Genomic DNA, 20,428 nt, shown 5'->3' on the forward strand with positions numbered 1-20,428 from the left:
GCCCGCCTCGGCCTCCCAGAGAGCTAGGATTACAGGCGTGAGCCACTGCGCCCGGCCGGTTACACAAATCTTACAGACTGACACCAGTTACTTTACCCCATCCTTGTTTCAGACGGTCACATGTCATGAATAGAAGGCAACATATTCCGAAGCAAAGAGGAATTTACTCTGTGACAGGCTGACAGTGGTACCCACTTTCCTTTGGTCATTTATGGAGCACTGTGATATATTATTATTTAGGAGTGTCCACTAATTGGATTTTGCAGATTATCACACAGTTTTAACTAAATCAACCCTCACAAAATGGATCAAGTAGTTCAAAGAATTTCTTCAGAGAAATTGCAGATTGGAGATAAAATTAATAATGTAAGCTCAAGCAAACAACAATAATTGAATACATGTATATTGAAAAGGAGGCCCCCTGAATTTGTTTACTGATGGGCTTCACAATCAAAGCCAGAGTAACTAGTGTCTTGAGAAAATGGAAAATGGCTTACACCATTGCCTATTATTGGAAAAGCTAATATATCTGGTACTCAGAGATAATTTATTTGGACTATTAATTTAGAACTTTATGAACTGGTATTAGTATATTTCAATCCTAAATTGTTATTAGTATAAAATAAGTGCTCACTCTGTGGCAGCATGTATACTAAAATTAGAACAGTACAGAGATTAGCATGGCCCCTGTACAAGGATGACATGCAAATTCACAAGGCTTCCATATAAATAAATTTTTAAAAATGTATAAAATAAAATATGGCTTAACAGTAGGTTGTATAATGTGCAGAATTTATCTTTTCTTTTTTCCATTTCTACCTATGTAATATCCATATGAACACTGGAATTCAGCATCAACGTCAGGAACAGTAACCGAAGCAAAATAATCTAGTTCCCTTAGAATAAGGGTCCCGAATCCCCAGTATTTTTATTAACACAAAAAAAGCCACAAAAGGTAAAATTTTACCCCTGTGGCTGTTTTTCATTATTCTTACTTTGATTCACCTACATACCCCCAAATAATCTGACCAAATATAAAACCAAAGAATATAGTCTGAATAACAGAAATGGTAATTATAGTCACTGAAAATGTGTAGTACTTACCCTATGTAGGAGTTCATTTAATGATCCATTTGGCATATATTCAGTAACTATTCCCAAAAATTCAGGCTCAATGCAAATTCCCAAAATGGGAAGAATGTAACTAAATCTAGCTTTGTGTAAAATTTCAGCTTCTCTTAGGACATCATTTCTTTCACTAAGAAAAGAAAATGCGTAATTATTTCAAGTAATGAAAAATATACAATTATCATGCTTACCAGATTAATTAATCCTGGCTTTTTCATTAATTAGCTACGTGACCACATGTAAGTTATGCAATTTCTCTGTACCTTAGTTTCATCATATTTAAAACAGAGATAATACCTACCGTATATATTCCACAGGCCTGTTAAGAGATCAAAATAATGCCTATAAACCACTGACAGGTAAAAGTGCTATACACAGGTTTTTATTATTATACTTTTCCTAGGAAAGGAAAAGAACACAATGTTAGACTAAACTTATAAAGTCTTATCTATGTTAGAATAATTGGTGCTTGAACTATTTAAACTATTAAGTTTATATTGTATTAATATTAAAATGAACTGATTTGATTATATTATATTAAATTTTATGGTTGTATACCATGAAAAATTTTTCTAAATATTCTACTAAAAATTTTAAATGCTGTAGATTTAAATGACTAGATGATAACAGCTGCATAAAGATCAACAATATTTAGAAATTATGTATCAGAACTCAGGAAGAGAACACTGAGAATAGGTAAACGCTTATAACAGATTCCTGTGGTAACTTTGAATCCCAGGTTCCTTTGCTTATTCATTCATAAAGCAAATATTTAAATTTTATTATAAAGAATTGTGTTAAGTATTATGGAGACTATAAAGATAAAAAGACATAATCTTTGCCTTCAAGTTGTTCAGAAATCTTTTAAGAAAAATAAAAATATAAAGCAGAATATGACAAGTCCCACAAAAAAAATAAAGAAAAGAAAAGAAAACCATGGGGAATTCAGAGAAAAGAGAGAGTAAATTTGGGGCTAGGGAAGTCACTACAGTCTTTAGAAATGCAGGATTTCAGCTGTACCTTAAAGACGGATAGAATTTCAACAGTGGAGACAGAGTACCTAAGATGGATACTCTCATCCGCATGTGAAGGGAACTTGTCTTTCTTTTTTTACCTGTGTATCCCTAGGACTTAGAACAGTGCCTAGCACATATTGTAGTAATATAGCGGATGTCCAACAGCTATGTATCAAATGAATTCAAGGAGGTTAAAGTGAAGACTATGTTTGGGAAATTGTGAATTGTTTAATATGGATCAGGGTATGTAATACAAAAGGAGTAAGGGCGAATAATACAGGCTAGGGCCACATCTGAGAGTATTAAAGCCAGGTTAGGGTGGTTAAACTTTATTTGGTAGTCACTGAGTTGTAACTGAAGGGTTTTTTTTTTAACATACAGATTTTTTTTTTTTTAAGAGACAGAGGGTCTCACTATGTTGCCCAGGCTGGACTTGAACTCCTGGGCTCATGTGATCCTCTCACCTCAGCCTCCTGAGTAGCTGGGACTACCGAGGTACCTGCCATAGTATCCAGCATAACTGAAGGTTTGTGAGCAGGAGAATGACAGTAGAACAAAATTTTAGGATCACTACCTTGGCAACAGAATGTAGGATCAGCAGGAAGAGGTAGAGTTTGAAAGTCAGGTTAGGAGATTTTAATACCAGTCAAGGTGTGAAGCAATGAATACCTAAAACTATCAAAGTAGCAGTGGAAATGGAAAGAAAAACACTAGCTGAATGGAACGCCCATGTCATGGTGACTGACTGAATGTGAGGGATTTAACAAAAATGGAAGGGAATTGGAGACGTCATCATGTTTTACCCTGGATAACTGGGTGTTGGTAGCAGCAATAACAGAAATAGAAATGTTTCCGGAATAAGCCTATTAAGTAAGTGATGATGGTAAGTCGGCTCTTAGACTACCCAAGCTCTGGATGAATGGCTGCTGAAATATGAATACCAACAGACATCCCAGACCAGACTCTGAGGCCTGCTTTAAGCACAAACCAAAAACCAAAATCTTAGTCATTTGTTTTTTGAATAGGTAATATATTCACATGTTTCAAAATTCAAGAATAATAGAAAGGCATAAAGTAAAAAGCTTCTCTCTTTCTCTGTGTCCTTTAATCACTTAATAACCCAACCATGAGGAAACCAATTATATCAGTTTGTGAGACCTGTTTTTTTTTAATTTTTTACTTATTTTCTGTACAAAGCAAGCACTGGATATTAGACTTGTTTTAATTAAACTTATACTCCCTAAGTTGGAACAGTTCTGTATTTGCCCAAGAACTGTGGGCCAACAAGGCACACAGGGTGAACCTGAAGATTCCTGGATGCTGAGAGGGCATGCTGCAAAGTCTCACTGATACTTAATACACTCTTTCCTCCTCCCGTTAAGAGTATGAGGCAGTCTTCCCTCCACTGTGACCCTATTATGTGTCAGCCACTTTATATGCCATCCTAAGCTCAACCCTCTAAAGTTGGTTTCATTATCGACACTTTATATATGAGGATGTAGAGGCTCAGAAAAATTAATAATTTTCTATAGAAATAATTTTTTCTATAGAAATAATTTTCTATTGGAAATTATAATTTCCAATAATAAGTGGTAGGGTTGGAGGTGGATTTGAATTGCAATCACGGAACTCCTAAAGCCTGTGTTCTTTTTACCCCATTGCTTGATCAGAGTAGAAAGTTGGAAAGTTCTTGAAGTTGGATTTTGGAAAGATTGAGTGAGTGGGAAAATAAGGCCAAAAGATTTTTAAAATAGGTTTTTACATTTTTAAAAGTAAAAATGTAAAATACAGCTTCTATATACATAACACTAAAATTACCCAACTCAAAATTTCAATTAAAAAAACAGTTATGTCATCAACAGGATATGTGAACAGCCAATTGGACTCATCTGCTCATAAGGGGTGTGAAGATTGTTGGGGAAGGTCTACTCACTGGAGAGAAGTCAGGTTATGGAAAATGATTCACCAATCACTAAAATAAGAGTAGGTAGCATCACTTAAACTTATTTTTCTTTTAGGTGATCCCAAAGAGCAATGTAAACATTAGCCACACCAGAACCCAAGAAGTACATGTGTTTATTATTCCTACTATACATGTGAGGAAATAGACATCCTGTGTGTCAACTGCATAGCCTAGTCTTATGCTCAGACTACATAAATACTGCTACTGTTAAGACCTTAGGTAACAAGCTGGAGAAAAGAATGTGATGTGGTAATGCCAGAGTGTTTCACTGGACTTATGGCTTCTTTGAAGACAGAATTATTTCCTACCCAATTTAGTGAAGAACTTTAGACTATGAAAATTGTTAAGAGTATGGGAAGGGAACTCCCTCTTCAGTCCTTGGCCCCCAAATGGCACAAAGCTTAGATAAATTAAAATCTTGAGAAGCAGCATCCAAAATGGGATGATCAATTGGCTTCAGAATACCTAATAGGTCCATCAGCGCTACATTTCCATATACTATTTGCATAGTTGGTTCTAAAATGTATCTACCCTCTCTAACCAACCACCACCCTTTAAAGTTGACTATATCCACATCCACACACTTGCCCAGCACCTCCTCCACAGAAAATAAGGCCCAGAGTAAACAGACACCACACCCCATATATCACTGAACCTGAAATGGTGTACGAAGAATAGAAAAAACATCTAAAGGTGTCCCAAATCTATTGTGTCATCTAGCCCATCCAAGCCTGATAGTGATCCTTTGGCTTCAACAAAGAAAAGCCACAGGCAGATGAAAGTCCAATAACTTTGGCAGGGCTGAAGCTGAGAAATTTAACTGATGTTGGATACCAACAGCCTTTGGCCAATCTGGCATCTGTGATGGTGTATTTTTACATTTGATATAGGGAGAGAAGGGAATGTTGCAATCACGGATGGTAACTCCCTAAGAACTGAATGCAGGCCCTAGTTAAATCTCTACAGGAAGGAAAATACACAAAACTAGTGACTAGACCCACTGACAAATATACACAGTCACAGGTCTACAGTATATGGTTGTAATGTTTTTCTGGAAACAGTAACTTACGGTAACCTTTCCTGAAAACCTGGACAAACCAGGATGTGAGAGACATTCTCAATTTTTGGCTATCTAACAGTCTTTTGATTCAATTTATTGTAACAAAAATAACACACATTTCCTCTAGGGACAGTCTTCCCTGTGAGAGTGGGAGAAACTGAACTGCTAATGTCGAGTTTGATATTTAAACTTTCTTGACTATGCATAATAAACCACAAACTAAACAAAAACAATAAAAAGCTCAAACCAAAATATCCCAGACTCTAGAGCAGTGCTGTCCAAGAAACATGTAATGCAAACCACATAGGTACAATTCTAAATTTTCTAGTGGCCACATTAAAAAAAAGAAAAAAAACCACGTGAAATGAATTTTAACAATTTCTTATATTTAGCCCAATATATAAAAAATATCATTTCCGTACACAATAAATATAAAAATATTAATAAAACATTGCAAGTTCTGTTTTTCTTTAAGCACTAAGTGTTCAAAATCCGGTTTGTATTTTACACCAACAGCACATTTCAATTCTGATAACCACATTTCATGCGCTCAATAGTCACCTGTGTCTAGGAGCTACCTATTGGACAGTGCAACCCTACCGCCCAATTTCGAAAAAAACAGGAAATATCAAAGCAAACACTATGCCGCCCACTATACAAACACACATCAACATCAATAAACAGGGCATTTAGAGTTGGGCTGTGATTGCTGCTTTTTGGAGTACGGGGAGAGGACGCCTGCGAGAGTGACAGGGGAGAGAAAGGGCCGTGGCCAGAAGAGATGAGTGGAGGAATGCGATTGTTGCATCTCAAGAGAAGCCGGTTCTCCCCACCATGCCAGCCCCCAGCTCGGTTTACCTGCTGAAGAGGAATGGGTGGCGCCTGCCCCAGGTGGTCACGGCCGTCTCGGTTCTAGAGCCCACTAGCCCGGGGTAGGGTGGGGGTGTGGGGGGTGCAGCAGAGTTCGGGGCTCTGCCCAGGAACCCCGGTGGCGCCCTACCTGTCGAGCAGTGGGGTGTGGATGTGCAGGTGCTTCACGGCCACCTGAACGCGCCAGTCTGCGTGGCGGGCGGACGACACGGTGCCCGAGGCGCCGCGGCTCAGGTAGCACAGGTCGGCGAGCTTGCGGTAGGGGACGGTGGGCAGCGCGCTGCAGATGGCCTCCTCGTTCATGGTCGCGGGCGCTCAGGCCGCCGGCCGGTTCCTGCTGTGCCGGCCGCGCAAATCCGCCCTTGCGCGAGCGAGGCCGGCAAGGCCCTTCCTGCCCCGGGACTTCAGGTCACGAGGCCGCCCATTCCCCAGGCGGCCCTCACGCCAGCAGCTGCTTTTCCGGGGCCGGAGGAGACTCTTGGAGAGACTTGGGTCAAGTCTGCGGCGCCGCGCTGAGGAGGAGCTTCCTCTCGCGGCCGTAGCCCTCCCCGGCGCGCCCCGCCGCCGAGCCGGCCGTCCGAGCTCCTCCCTCCCCAAACTTCGCGGGCGACGTCAGCGGCGGACACAGGCGGGGAGCGGGCGGGCTCTCGCCTCGGCCTGAGGCGGGATCCTCCCTCGTCGCGCCGCCCACCCCGAGGGGCAGGGGCCGGCAGGTCGTGGGAACGGGAGCCAGGGGCGCGCTCCTTTTGTGTTCTCTACCCCCAGCCCCCAAGTTTGGAAAAGTTTTCCTTTCGGGAAAGCCCCTCTCGCCTGCCTGCTGGCAGGTGCCGGATTGGTCAGCCCAGGAGGATTCCCCTCTGGGCCGTGTCTTCTGGGAGTCGCCAAACCCCCCGATGGTGGAGTGGGGGCGCGGGGCTTTGGGAAGGGGATCTGGCTCCGCAGGAGTGTGGGGGGGATGATAAGCCTGTCATACTGGAACGAAGTGTTTACTCCCGTTACATGGGATCTGCTTCTCTCCCTCTTCTTATTTCTGTAGGTACGTATGTAGAGAAACTGAAAAATAACTTTGAGAGAGTCCATCCCTCTGACTCCAGGTAAGACTGCAAAGATTTCTTTTTTATAGATCGGAGAGGAATGCAATCAGTGTTTACTGCCAAATAAGGCTATTGGTTTTCTCGTTATTGAGTAGTTGAATTTTTTGTGTATTTTGGATATTAGCCTCTTATCCAATCGGAGTATATATTAGCCCCTTATTCATTGTATGATTTGTAAATATTTTCTCCCAATCTGTGGATTTTCTTTTCATTCTATTAATTTTTTCCTTTGCTATGCAGAAACTTTTTGATTTGATGCAATCCCATTTGTCTATTTTTGCTTTCATTGCCTGTGTTTTGGGGCTCATATCCAAGAAATCTCTTCCCATGCCAATGTCACAGAACTTCCCCCTAATGTTTTCTTCTACTAGTGTTACAGTTTTAGATCTTACATTTAACTCTAATCCATTTTGAGTTGATTCTTGTATACGGGGTGTGATGAGCATCCATTTTCATTCTTCTGCAAGTGGATATCCAGGTTTTACAACACAATTTATTGAAGAGACTGTCCTTTCTCCATTGTGCATTCTTGGCACCATTGTTGAAAAGCAATTGACCATACATGTGTGTGTTTGTTTCTGGGATCTCTATCCTATGCCATTGGGTGATGTGTCTGTTTTTATGCCAGTACCATGCTGTATTGATTACTATACTTTGTAATATATTTTAAATCATCCAGTAGTGTGATGTCTCCAGCTTTGTTCTTTTTGCTTAAGATTACTTTGGCTATTTGGGGTCTTTTGTGGTTCCATACAAATTTAGGACTTTTTTTTTTATTTGTGTGAAGAATGAGGAATGACATTGGAATTCTGATAGAGATTGTATTGAATCTGTAGATTGCTTTGGGTAGTATGATCATTTTTACAATATTAAGTCTTCCATTCTGTGAACACAGGATATACTTCCACTTATTCGTGTCATTTTCAGCTTCTTTCATCATTGTTTTATAGTTTTCAGCATACAGATCATTTACCTCCTTGGTTAAATTACACCTCAGTATTTTTTTTTGATACTGTTGTAAATAGGATCGTTTTCTTAATTTCTTTTTCAGATAGTACATTGTTAATGTATAGAACTGCTACTGATTTTTATAAGTTGGTTTTGTATCCTGCAACTTTACTGAATTTGTTTATCAATTCTTTGGGGTTTTCTACATGTAAGATCATCTCCTAAGCAAACAGAGACAATCTCACTTCTTCCTTTCCTATTTGAATGACTTTTATTTCTTTTTCTTGCCTGTGTGCTCTGGCTAGGACTTCCAAATACTGTATCGCGCAGAAATAGTGAGAATGGCCATCCTTGTTTTTTTCCCGATCTTAGAGGAAAATCCTTCAGCTTTTCACCATTGAGTATGATGTTAGCTGTGAGCTTGTCGTATTTGACCTTTATTGTATTGAGGAGCATTCCTTTTATACCTAGTTTGTTAAGAGTTTTTATTACGAAAGGATGTTAAATTTTGTCAAATGCTTTTTCTGCACCTATGGAGATGATCATATGGTTTTTGTCCTTCATTCTGTTAATATGGTGAATCACATTTATTGATTTGCATATGTTGAACCATCTTTGCATCCCAAGAGTAAATCCCACTTGATCATGGTGAATGATCTTTTTAATGTGTTGTTAAATATAGTTTGCTAGTACTTTGTTGAGGATTTTTGCATCTAAGTTCATCAGAGATATTGGACTGTAGTTTTCTGGTAGTGACTTTGTCTGGCTTTGTCTGGCAGGGTAATGTTGGACTTGTAAAATGAGATTGGCAGTATTCCCTTTTCCTCAAATTTTTGGAACAGTTTGAGAGGATTGGTATTATAGTAGTCCCTGTAATACTTGGTCTGGTAGGATTTAGCTATGAAGCCACTTGGTCCTGTGTGTTTCCTTGATGGGAGACTTCTAATTACTGATTAAATATCCTTGCTTTTTATTGGTCTGTTCATATTTCTGATTTCTTCAAGATTCAGTCTTGGTAGGTTAATGTTTCTAGGAATTTATCCATTTCTTCTATGTTGTCCAATTTATTTGTGTATGTCTGTCCATAATAGTCTCCTACGATGCTTTTTGCATTTTTGTATTATCAGTTGTACTGTCTCCTCTTTCATTTCTGATTTTGTTTATTTGAGTCTTCTCCCTTTATAGCTGATGGTTTGTCAATTTTGTTTATCTTTTCAAAAAATGATTCTTAGTTACATTGATCTTTTATATCATTTTTCTAGTCTCTATTTTATTTATTTCTGCTCTGATCTTTCTTCCTTCTCCTAGTTTTGGGGTTAGTTTGTTCTTCTTATAGTGGTTTTTTCTTTGATAAGCTAGTTGTTCAGGAGCATATTGTTTAATATCCATATATTTGCTAATTTTCCTTGATTTCTCTTGTTAGCGATTTCTAGTTTAAAAGCATCGCAATTAGAAAAGATACTTGATATGATTTCAATCTTTTAAAATTTGTTAAGACTCTTTTTGTGGCCTAACATATAATCTGTCCTGGAGAATGTTCTGTGTCACTTGAGAAGAATGTGTATTCTGTTGCTGTTGGGTGGAATGTTCTGAAAATGTTTGTTAGGTCCATTTGGCCTAAGTGTAGTTCATTTCCAGTGTTTTGTTATTGATTTTCTGTCTGGATCATCTGTCTTTTGTTGAAAGCAGGGTATTGAAGTACCCTATTATTATTGTGTTGCAATCTATGTCTCCCTTCAGATCTCTTAATGTTTGCTTTGTATACTTAGGTGCTCTGATGTTGAATGTGTATATGTTTGCAATTGTTATATCCTCTTGATGAATTGACCTCTTTATCACAAGATAATGACTTTCTTTGTCTCTTTTTACAGTTTTTGCACTAAAGTCTATTTTTTATGAAATAAGTATAGTTAGTTCTGCTCTTGTTTGGTTTTAATTTGCATGGAATATCTTTTTCCATCCCTTTACTTTCAGTCTAAAAGTGCCCTTTAGGGTGATATGAGGCTCTTGTAGATAGCACATAGTTGGGTCTTTTAGATCTATTCCACTACTCTATGTCTTTTGATTGGAGAATTTAATCCATTTACATTCAAAGTAATTATTGCTAGGTGAGGACTTACTAGTGCTATTTTGTTAATTGTTTTCTGATCATTTTGAAGATCCTTTGTTTCTTTCTTCCTCTTTTGCTTTCTTCCTGAGTGCTTTGATGGCTTTCTGTTATGGTATGCTTTAGATCTTTTCTTTGTATTTTTTGTGTATATATTATAGACTTTTGCTTTATGATTGCTCTGATGCTTACATAAAACATCTTATATTTATAATGAGCTATTTTAAGTTGATCACAACTCAATTTTGATTGCATACACAAACTTTACACTTTTATTCCTTTTCCTCCTACATTTTATGTTTTTGATGTCTCATTTTACATTTTCTAATAATTTATACTCCTTAACAATTTAAAGTTGTTTTTAATAGTTTTTCCTTTTTAGTCTTTAAACTAGAGATATAACTGATTTAGCCACAACCATTACAGTATTAGAATGTTTTGGATTTGACAATGTACTTAATTTTACCAGTGAGTTTTATACCTTCATATGTTTTCATGTTACTAATTAGGCTCCTCTTCCTTCAGCTTAAAGAACTCCCTTTAGCATTTCTTATAAAGCAGGTCTAATGGTGATAAACTCTCTCATCTTTTGTCTAGGAAAGCCTTTAACACTCCTTCATTTTTGAAAGACAGAATTTCTGGATATAGTATTCTTGTTTGGCAGGTCTTTTTGTGAATTATCATTCCATGCCCTTCTAGCCTGTAAGGTTTTTGCTGAGAAATCTACTGATAGTTGTGTGGCAGTTCCTTTATATGTCATGATTCATTTTTCCCTTGCTACTTTCAACATAGTTTCTTTGTCTGTAACTTTTGACAGTTTAATTATGATATATCTTGGTGTGGGTCTCTTTAGATTCATCTCCTTTAGTGTTCTTTGGGCTTCCTGGATCTTGCTGTTTCTTTCCCCAGGCTTGGAAAATGTTCTGCCATTATTTCTTTGAATATGTTTTCTTTCCCTTTCGTTCTTCTTTCTGCACACTGATAATACATAAGTTCTTCTACTTAATGGTGTCCCGTAAGTCTCTTAAGCTGTCTTTACCCTTTTTCATTCTTTTTTTCCTTTTTCTCATCATATCAAATGATTTCCAGTGACCTGTCTTTGAATTCATTGGTCCTTTCTTCTGCTTAATTTTGTCTGCTGTTGAACCCCTCTAGTGAATTTTTCAGTTCAGTTATAGTGTTCTCCAGATCTATGATTTCTGTTTGGTATTTTTTTAATACTTTCTATCCCTTTGTTGAAGTTCTCACTTTGTTCTTGCATTATTTTCCTGACCTCAGTGAGCATCTGTATGATGATGATATTGAATTCCCTGTGGGGTAAATCACATATCTCCAAATCACTCAGGTTCGTTTCTATAGACTTATCTTGTTCTTTTATTTGGACTGTATTTTCCTGTTTCTTCATTTTCCTTGACTCTCTGTTATGATTTTTAATTAAAAAGAAATACATGGACCAAATAGGCATAGCAAAACATTAAAACATAATAAAAGGTATGCAATTGAAAAGTGGGCCTTCCCCATATCCCAGATTTCCAGTCTACCTCCCCTAAGGCAACAAATAAATAGATTTTTTTGTGTGTGCTATTTTGCTAGCTGCTGGAAATACAATGGTGAGAAAATACATGTGGTCCCCGCCTTCAAGATGCTTTGAGTATTCTAAGGAAGAGAGACACCAGAACATATTAATATAATTATAGTGTGATAAATATTCTAATAAGGAAGTCCAGGTTCTAAGAGGGAAGTCCAGGGGACTTTTCAATAATAGGGGAGGGCAACATGCGTGGTAATTAATGAAAGTGAGGTCCATAGAGATTAGGTAAGTTGGCAGAAGTCACAGTTTGTAAATTGTAGAGACAGGATTTCTGAACAAATCTGTTTGAATCAAAGTTTGTATTCTTTCCGAGAACTGCTTGATTTATCAGTTGGGTAGTTCATTTTCAGTTTCACTTTCTATAATGTCCGAATAGAGAAATTTAGTGACAAGATGGAATTTCCCAGTTATAAAAAGACAGTGCTGGACAAAGATTTATTCATAGATATTTCATGGGAAATTCCATTTTTCTTTGATATTTTACTTGGCAAGTTTCCAAGAATGTGGAAGGATATGTAACTAGTAGCTCAGTCTGCATTTAAAAATTTCAGCCTCTGAATTTAGCAGGATATTTTGCTTTTAAAAAATTTTTTAGATTTTGAAATCATTTTTTCCGTCTGTCACTTCCAGGTTGTAAACAAAATATACTAAGGAATGTTAATTTTTTAAACAATATACACACATGCACACACTTTTTTTTTTCTTTAGGAAATAACTATGAAAGAGGTTATAAATTCAATAATCTTTTTAGCATCCTCTTTTGGACAAGCACAGACATATTTGTGGAAGAAGACAGAGCGTTTATTGTGGTAGCCTGTGTAGTCTAGGTCATAACAGGGCGTGCCGGTGCAATTGTCTGGACGGGGAAACTATGACTGCATTAGAACCCTAATATCAGCTGCTGAACAGGTTGCCATGAGAGAACTCTAAGGTTTATTGAGAAATAAGAAACTCAGGAATCTTCTTTGATTCAGTTTTCATAGTTGTCATGGGGATGTGGGGATATGTCATGGGGATAGAAATGTCTGCCCTGCCAGGGTAGCTTTGTTGTACAACTCCAGGGGCCATTATTCACATTGAGTAGGTCTCATTCTCATGGAATATGTTATGAGTGGGGTCCTGTAGTTGTGCAATGTGGAGGCACTATGGCCTACTTCTAGGATTGTTCTGAGAGGCTCAAGTTACACAATGAATATAAAAAGAATTTGTAAACAAAAACCTGTCAATATATGTAAATAGTACCAAGAATGGTTGTTATTTTCTGGCCAGCTCTGTCTTTTGAGCAAAACTTTCCTACCTAGTTTGAGAAATAGAAAAGCAATCCCTGCTAGCCAAGAGCTGGCCTGGCATTCACAATGAAGCTGTGGAGTTCTCCTGTTGAATATAAACACTTTCATAGAACACCAACCTCATACAAAAGACCTCTTTGTGACTGTAATGGAGCAAGACAAAAATTAGACCACTTCACAATATGTCTGAACAGACAAAAATAAAAACATTATTCAAACAATGAAAATGAGCAAAATCCCCTTTTCCAGGCTAATAATGAGCAGCTGCTGCTGCTTTTCCAATTATAGCATTAGCCCTACTCCATTCCTTCCAATGTTTAGGTAAGAATTATTAGGGTACCCATTCAGAGAATTACCCATCCTTCTAGACAACATCCAGTTCAGGGAAGATCCCCATTTCTTTGAATGCTCTCCCAAATCACCTACCACAGGCCCAAATCCTATGTAGGTTGTTTCTAACACTTTCTTACTGGGATGCCCCATGGTTTCCTATGGTATTCATTTCTCCTCCTTGCAATGTATTAATAAGCCCAACTTTGTAGAACTGCACATGTGTTCCTGGTGATCTTTGGCTAGAGAACACTGACAAGTGCATAGAATGGCTATTACTCGGCCAGGAGCCCTTTCTGACTGTATCATAGGTAGAGAGCTGGCTCCTCTGAGTTCTCTAGGGATTTGTCTATGATGTTAGTGCTGTTTCAGAGCCCAGACCTAGACATGTGTCAGACCCAAATATCATAAATTTGCAGCTTTCTTTATAGTTGCTTTGTGATTTGCTTTATTCTAAAGTCATTAGAATAAAGGCATTTTATATATATATATAAATGCCTATATATATATATATATTTCTATTTAGTGAGTACTCAAATGGTGCACACATCTGTATTAAATGTCAGAGATATGTCACTCATTAAACGGCTTATAAGAGAATGTACATAAATGTATATATATGCACACAATTATTTAACAGAAGCACTGTAAAGAGATTCAGTAATTTTCATGCTAAAATTAGGAGAATACTAGGGACGTAGTGAATGAGGAATTGAATCAGTAGTATTTTATAGGGTATAGATGCTTGGGGAAAACTTATGGAAAGAGGTGATCTGAAGGTACAATTTAAAGAAGGAGAACCATTTATGGTATCACAAGAAGAAAGTTGTTCCAGAGTCTGGGTGGTACATTTCAGAAAGGGCTGTAAAACTAAGAATGAGAACCACGTCTTTCAGGACCACTAGAAGGCTTGCATGCTCCAAGGGAGCCATAGTCATGGTTAATCCAGTCTGTATCCTACTACACTCTGCGGCAATAAAATGTTTTAAGAGTTGAATACTATACTATGAGTTCATACTTTCTTATCTGTAATTTGTGAGTAGATGGACAAAAGCTCTAAAAGTCCACATAATGTGTGCCTGGCATTAATCACACATATAAAAACACATTAACAGGACCGTGCTTAATTTCAGACACAGTCCCATTTTAGTACCCACATTGCCTATCCTTGTTGAAACTCATTTTTCTCATTTATAAGACTTACAGCAGGAGTGATGAGATAATGCATCTGGAAGTGCTTCATGAACTGTGACACATTAATTTTAGTTGTGGGCCTTGGTTCTGCTCCAAGGTTTTCTTTAGTTGAGTGTTGTTTTGAGGGTGAACATTGTGCTGGGCACCTACTGAAAAACACAGAGTATTCTGCTTTCCAGGAGTCCCAAGAGGAGAGAGAACAGTTTTTAGAGGTTTAGCAATTATTCCACTCTTGCATGTTTTGCTATTAATATAATTTCTAAAATTACTCATCTGCAGGGAGCTCAATAAATATTTCTCTACTGACTAACACATGACAGGCAGATCAGTTAATTGAATGTAATACTTTCATTCATGCAATGTACCATGTGATCTTACACAGGGAGATTGGCAAAATGTGCAAGGGGTAACCAAACTGGCTTTCAGCTGTGCCAGTTGGTTTTGATTTGTCTTCTCTCCTATGCCTGCTGTAACTTGTACTTGTTTATATAATCTCATGTATAACATCTAATCTCTTAGCACAAGTATAACACCCTGGCTTTGAATGCAGTTAAATCTCAACATGATTAAGGAATCATTTTGTAAGGCAACTCTTTCCCTAAGCCTCAAAACATTTAAAGAATTCCAAAATCCTTCATTGGCCTCAGTTACCAGTCATTGCACTAATGCAACAGGTTAGCTGCCTCAGCATTATGGGGTGCTGGCTTTGACTGTTGAGCTTTCCAATATTATAAATATAATAAAACAATAGTGAAGCACAGATTATTCAGAAAGTACAGAGGTTCAACATCTTCCCACAAGAACAATAGTTGAGTCATTTCATTAGTTAGCTCTTAAGAAACAAAACTAGAATGATGATAGGATACCTGTTGATCTAGGAGATAAAAATTCTTTTGCGTTGCATACTAATTTGAAAAGATAAATATTGATACCAATGCACTGGTGATGACGTGGGAGCCTAGGGTGTGGGGATGAGACTGGTTGGCAGGCATTGTCTGAGCCAGGAGCGGAGGCTGGGTTGAGTTATGTAGGTTTTGTGATTCTGTTACTGATCAGGGATCCTGGGGGTAAATGACGGCAACCTGTGAGATTTATGAGTCAGTTCTGAAGCAGGTTCTCATCCAAGTGGGGCAAACATATAAAAGCAATATAAAATGCCTAGGCACCAGACCAACCTGGAGTTGATGCTTAGGATGAAGTAGGTAGACAGTGGCTGAAGAAGTCATTTTTTAAGCCAATGAGAAAATAGCTGAAGTAGCTTTATGATGGGGTGAGGGACGAATGAGGGAGTGGTTTTTCCTGAGCATGCCAAGAGCAGATGCTGGGTTTTACTATATGGCACTTTGGGTTTTATATACATATACCTATCTCTATATTACTATCGCACACATGTGGATTGTATAAAATCTAGAGGAATCAAAAGGACATATACTGAAAAGCTAGTCTCTGTCCCTTTCCTGTCTCCCAGCCACCCAGTCTCCCTCCCAGAAGGTGACTGTGATTGCCCGTTCTCCCCAATTCCTTTCTCCTTGCTCTTTGTTCTAGTGCTGATTAAACTCTCCAAGCTCAAGCACTCTTGCCCAGGAACTTTCCAGATTCTGTGTTTTCCTGTCTGGTTAAATTTAACCTTATTTATCTGTTTTTCAAAGGCTTACTGCTTTAATTATTCTCCTTTAATTAATCTTCTTTTCCAGTTCTCCCTAACAAGCTTCCTCTGTCTTTTCCTACATATACTTGTTTCCGCTTCCTCAACATCATTTGTGTTCTTCATTCTTTTCTGGTCTGTCTGAAGTTTCTGCTTCTTCATGACTGAGGTTAGACCCCATTTCTTCTGACTGCTCCATCACCATCAATCTTCTTCTCTGAACTCTTCGATCATACTTCAATCTAGCACAACCTGTCAGACATCTACAAAAGTGGTTATTTGAATGCCTCTTTTCGGTATTCCAAAATTATGCCAAAATATGTTAAATAAAATATTAAGTTGCATTTTTTTGTGGGGCAGGAACTATATAAATCCAAAAAGAGGCAAAGAGGTTAGCTCAAAGCTATCAGACATCGCAATTAGAAATTTGTCTTTGGTTAATAATTTTTTTTAATTTACAAAATTTTTCAAAATAAGGTCCCTGGGGGAAAATAGTAAAAGGAATGCCCGATTGAGAAAAGTTGCAAACCACAAATTATGCATACATTTAGTACTTAGTTATGCATAATGAAGTGGTAGAGAGCGTGATCTTTGAAGCCAGGCAGACTTGGGTTTGCCTCTTTCTATCTGTGTGACTTTGGACAATTTGCATTATCTTTTGGAGCCCTGATTTCTTCATTAGGAAATGAGTCAAGGCAAATAAAGCACAATGCTTGCAACATAGCAAATGTTCAGTAAGTGATATGTGTTATTGTTGTTATTACATCTCATTTGCTATTTTGTGTGGTTTATTTCCTGTGTGAGGCAGAATAGTTGCCCATATCACCCCTCAACCCCATCAAAAGTCTATATCCTAATGCCCAGAACCTCTGATACAACCTTACATGGCAAAAGAAACTTTGAAGATATGATTAAGTCAAGGATCTTAAAATGGGGAGATTATCTTGGATTATTCAGGTGGACACAATGTAATCATAAAGGTCCTTCAGAGATGGAAGAGAGAGGCAGAAGGGTCAGAGAAGGAGATGTGGCAGAAGAGTCAGTGTCAAAGTTAGAGTGATTCAGTGTGAGAAGGATTCAACCTACTGTTGCTGGCTTTGAAGACGGAGGAAAAGGCCATGAGCCAAGGAATACAGGTGGCTTCTAGTGAGAAGCTGGAAAAGGTAAGGACATGGATTCTCCCCCAGAACTTCCAGAAAGGAACCCAGCCCTGCTGACACCTTGATTTTAGCCCAGTGAGACCTAGCTCAAATTTCTGACATCTAGAACTATCAGATAATAAATTTGTATTGTTTTAAGCTACTGGGTTTGTGGTAATTTGATAAAGCATCAATAAGAAAGGAATACTTCTTTTTAGCAGGACTCCTTTTGAGGACCAATTTTGTATAGATTATTGTATCCAGGGTAAGGGTTAGATATAAACAGATCAATAAGTTGGAATTACTGAGGTTTCCAGCAGACAGGCACAACAACTTGTAATTTGCTGTTTTTTAGTTCACCATGAGTCAGCTGTCTTTCTAAATGTAGATTTCCATTGCAGTACAAGTTAAAGATACTGAGGAAATTCCCCATCTGACTGCCAAGGACAGATCCTAACTGTCACTAAATTTATCTGTAGCCATTCAGGATTTTCCCCTCAATGTCCCTGCCTTCCATAATTACATCCGGTTTTCAAAAAGATCAATCATAATAGCTACTATGTATTGAGCACACAGTATGTGCCAGGAGTTGTGTTAAATGCTCTGCATATATTATCTTATTTAATCCTCACAAAACTTCTAAAGCAGTAAAAAAAATATAGTCCGTTTTTCAAACTTCAGCTCATGACTCTCAGTGGATTTCAAAATCAATTTTGTAGGGAGTGACCAGCAGTTTTTAAACAATAGAATAGAATAGAAAATATCAGTGCATTGTATGAAGTAAGAGTAGGTATAGTTTCATCAAATTTTGGTTTCAATTATACATATATAAAATATATAATATAATAGATGATATAATATGTATAATATATATAATACATATACATATGTGTGCATAATGGGTTGTGTTATAGAACATATTTCTTACTATGGATTGTAGTAAAAATTATTTCTTACAGTGGATCGTATTAAAAAATTTTAAAAGCCACTTATGAAGTGGTTAAGAATGCAGGGTCTAGCAACAGGGCTTAATGAATTTAATCCCAATTCTTTATTTTACCAGCTCTGACATCTTGAGCGCATTACTTATTGTCTCTGTATCAGTAACTTCATTTGTAGGCTTCCATCTCACCGGGTCTTTTTGAGGAGTGAATGAGTTAATCCAAGTAAAGCAACTTTAATAGCTAGCACCTTAGTAATTAATGCTCAGCTGATGTTACTTTCCTAATGTCACATGGGTTAGTTAAGTGGCAGAACCTGCCAGATTCCTTTCCTGTCTGGCAAAGTCTAGTCACTTAGCTACTCTACGTCACCGCCTGAGTTAGAAATATATCTAAGGACATTTTCTACTTAGGTTCCCCTCAAAACAAATAAATAAACAACAAAAGAAAAAGTCTTCTTTTACAGTAAGTTACCAGCATGTTAAAATACTGGGGACTTTCCTCTTCTCAGGAAGTTGGCCTATGTTGGCATAGTCTTGTCTCTGCGGTAATACGGCTATGTGACTCGTTCCACTCTGAATTTCAAGAGAGGAATCTGTGGAAGGCACTGGGTGGTTTGACAGATATAGAACAAACTGATGACTCACTCAGACCTTGACAGTGGGGTGCCATACAGATTATCACACCTAAAGAGAATCAGGTTCAGGAAGAAATCCTGCAGGAATCTGCGGTAGGCCTGCTGTCTAAAAGCTTACTAGGTGACTAGGGCACCGGTTCTGTTATTGTTTGTTTTTGTCTTTTGTGTTTTTTTTTGCTCTATTTCCTCCCTCTGTTCCAGCAGGCAACTCAGGCATTTTATTAATCTCTTATGACATGTTCTGATGCTATCTGGTGATTGAAATAGTTAGCCAGGTTGTATAGCTTTTATAAGCCCTGAAAATTTAAGAACTTAGGAAGCTAATGACCTCTTAAATTACAGGTAAATCTAATTGATACAATTATTCTGGGCTTTTAAACCATTGATTTTAGTATTCAGCTAATATCCCATTTAAAGTGAATTCCATACCACCTCCAACTTGCCAGACTGTAGAGTAATTTTGTTGCTAGTTACCTTATTGCTGGAAAATGTATTTCTAGCCTTTAAGATTTGGGAAGGGCGTGAGTCTAACTTCTCTAAAAGAATCTGGTAAGTAAATAGCAGTGTTTTGAACCATCAGGGAAAGGAAAGAGGTATATTCAGCACTGCTGCCCCATCTCAAAACATCCATTTCCTCATCTTAGCAGTAGTAATTTTTTATTTGTTATTTTGCTTTGAATTTTGTTTGTGGTACATGGCCCTGCTGCCTTCAAGCTCTAAGTAGAAAGGAAAATAGTGCCAATAATTCCCTCACAAAAATGTGGCCTCTCTCTCTTTTTAAGTCAATGAACAATCCCTGAGGCCAGTGGTGGCCTAAATGAGGATGTATGTCCTGTGTGGTCACTTAATGGGTATAGTTTTGCAAGGCACACCATGGAGCTGGTTATTAACCTCCAGGCATGAGATTCCAGCAGCTGACCCCAGGATTCTACAACCCTATGTAAGAAGTATTTGCGAAAAGCTGAGAGGAGCCGAACTGTGTATTTCATTGGTCTCCAGTGGGCAAATACATGGGAATCGCAGCAAGGACTGGGGAAGTGGCCTCAGAAGGATGCATGTGAAGGTATCTTAGCCTCTGAAATGGCTGGATGGCCATTGTCTTTGTTAGAACCAAGAAAAAGCAGAAGTATACTTGCCTTTTAAAAAGCGGAGCTCAGTGTTCCTTTATGCCAAACACAGTACCCTCTCACACCTGCCTTATAGGGGCAGGGGTGCTTTATTGGACCACAGATACTCGGAGAGGAAAGGAGTTAAGAGTTAGAGCCCAGACTGGGCAAGGTGGCTCACATCTGTAATCCTAGCATTCTGGGAGGCCAGGACAGGAGGATCACTTGAGGCCAGGAGTTCAAGAGCAGCCTAGGCAATGGTGAGACCTGTCTCTACAAAAAAATTAAAAAAACTAGCCGGGCATGGTGGTGCACATCTGTATAGTCCCAGCTACTCAGGAGGCTGAGACAGGAGGATCACCTGAGCCCA

At 38.2% G+C, this 20,428-nt stretch overlaps 1 protein-coding gene across 1 annotated transcript in view; it reads right to left on the reverse strand.

The window, feature by feature from the left end:
- Positions 1 to 6,559, reverse strand: part of RIPK2 (receptor-interacting serine-threonine kinase 2) — a 35,852-nt gene extending 29,293 nt beyond the window's left edge. Inside the window, exons 1-2 of the mRNA XM_012643658.1 lie at positions 6,168 to 6,559; positions 1,105 to 1,258 (exon numbers count right to left, since the gene is read on the reverse strand). Of these exons, the coding sequence (XP_012499112.1) occupies positions 1,105 to 1,258; positions 6,168 to 6,340 (327 nt within the window). The 5' untranslated portion in view covers positions 6,341 to 6,559. The remainder of the gene's footprint in view (positions 1 to 1,104; positions 1,259 to 6,167) is intronic.
- Between the last annotated feature and the right edge of the window lie 13,869 nt (positions 6,560 to 20,428).

The sequence above is a fragment of the Propithecus coquereli genome, unplaced genomic scaffold, assembly GCF_000956105.1.
Source record: "Propithecus coquereli isolate 6110/MARCELLA unplaced genomic scaffold, Pcoq_1.0 Scaffold2, whole genome shotgun sequence".
NCBI classification, from domain to species: Eukaryota; Metazoa; Chordata; class Mammalia; order Primates; family Indriidae; genus Propithecus; species Propithecus coquereli.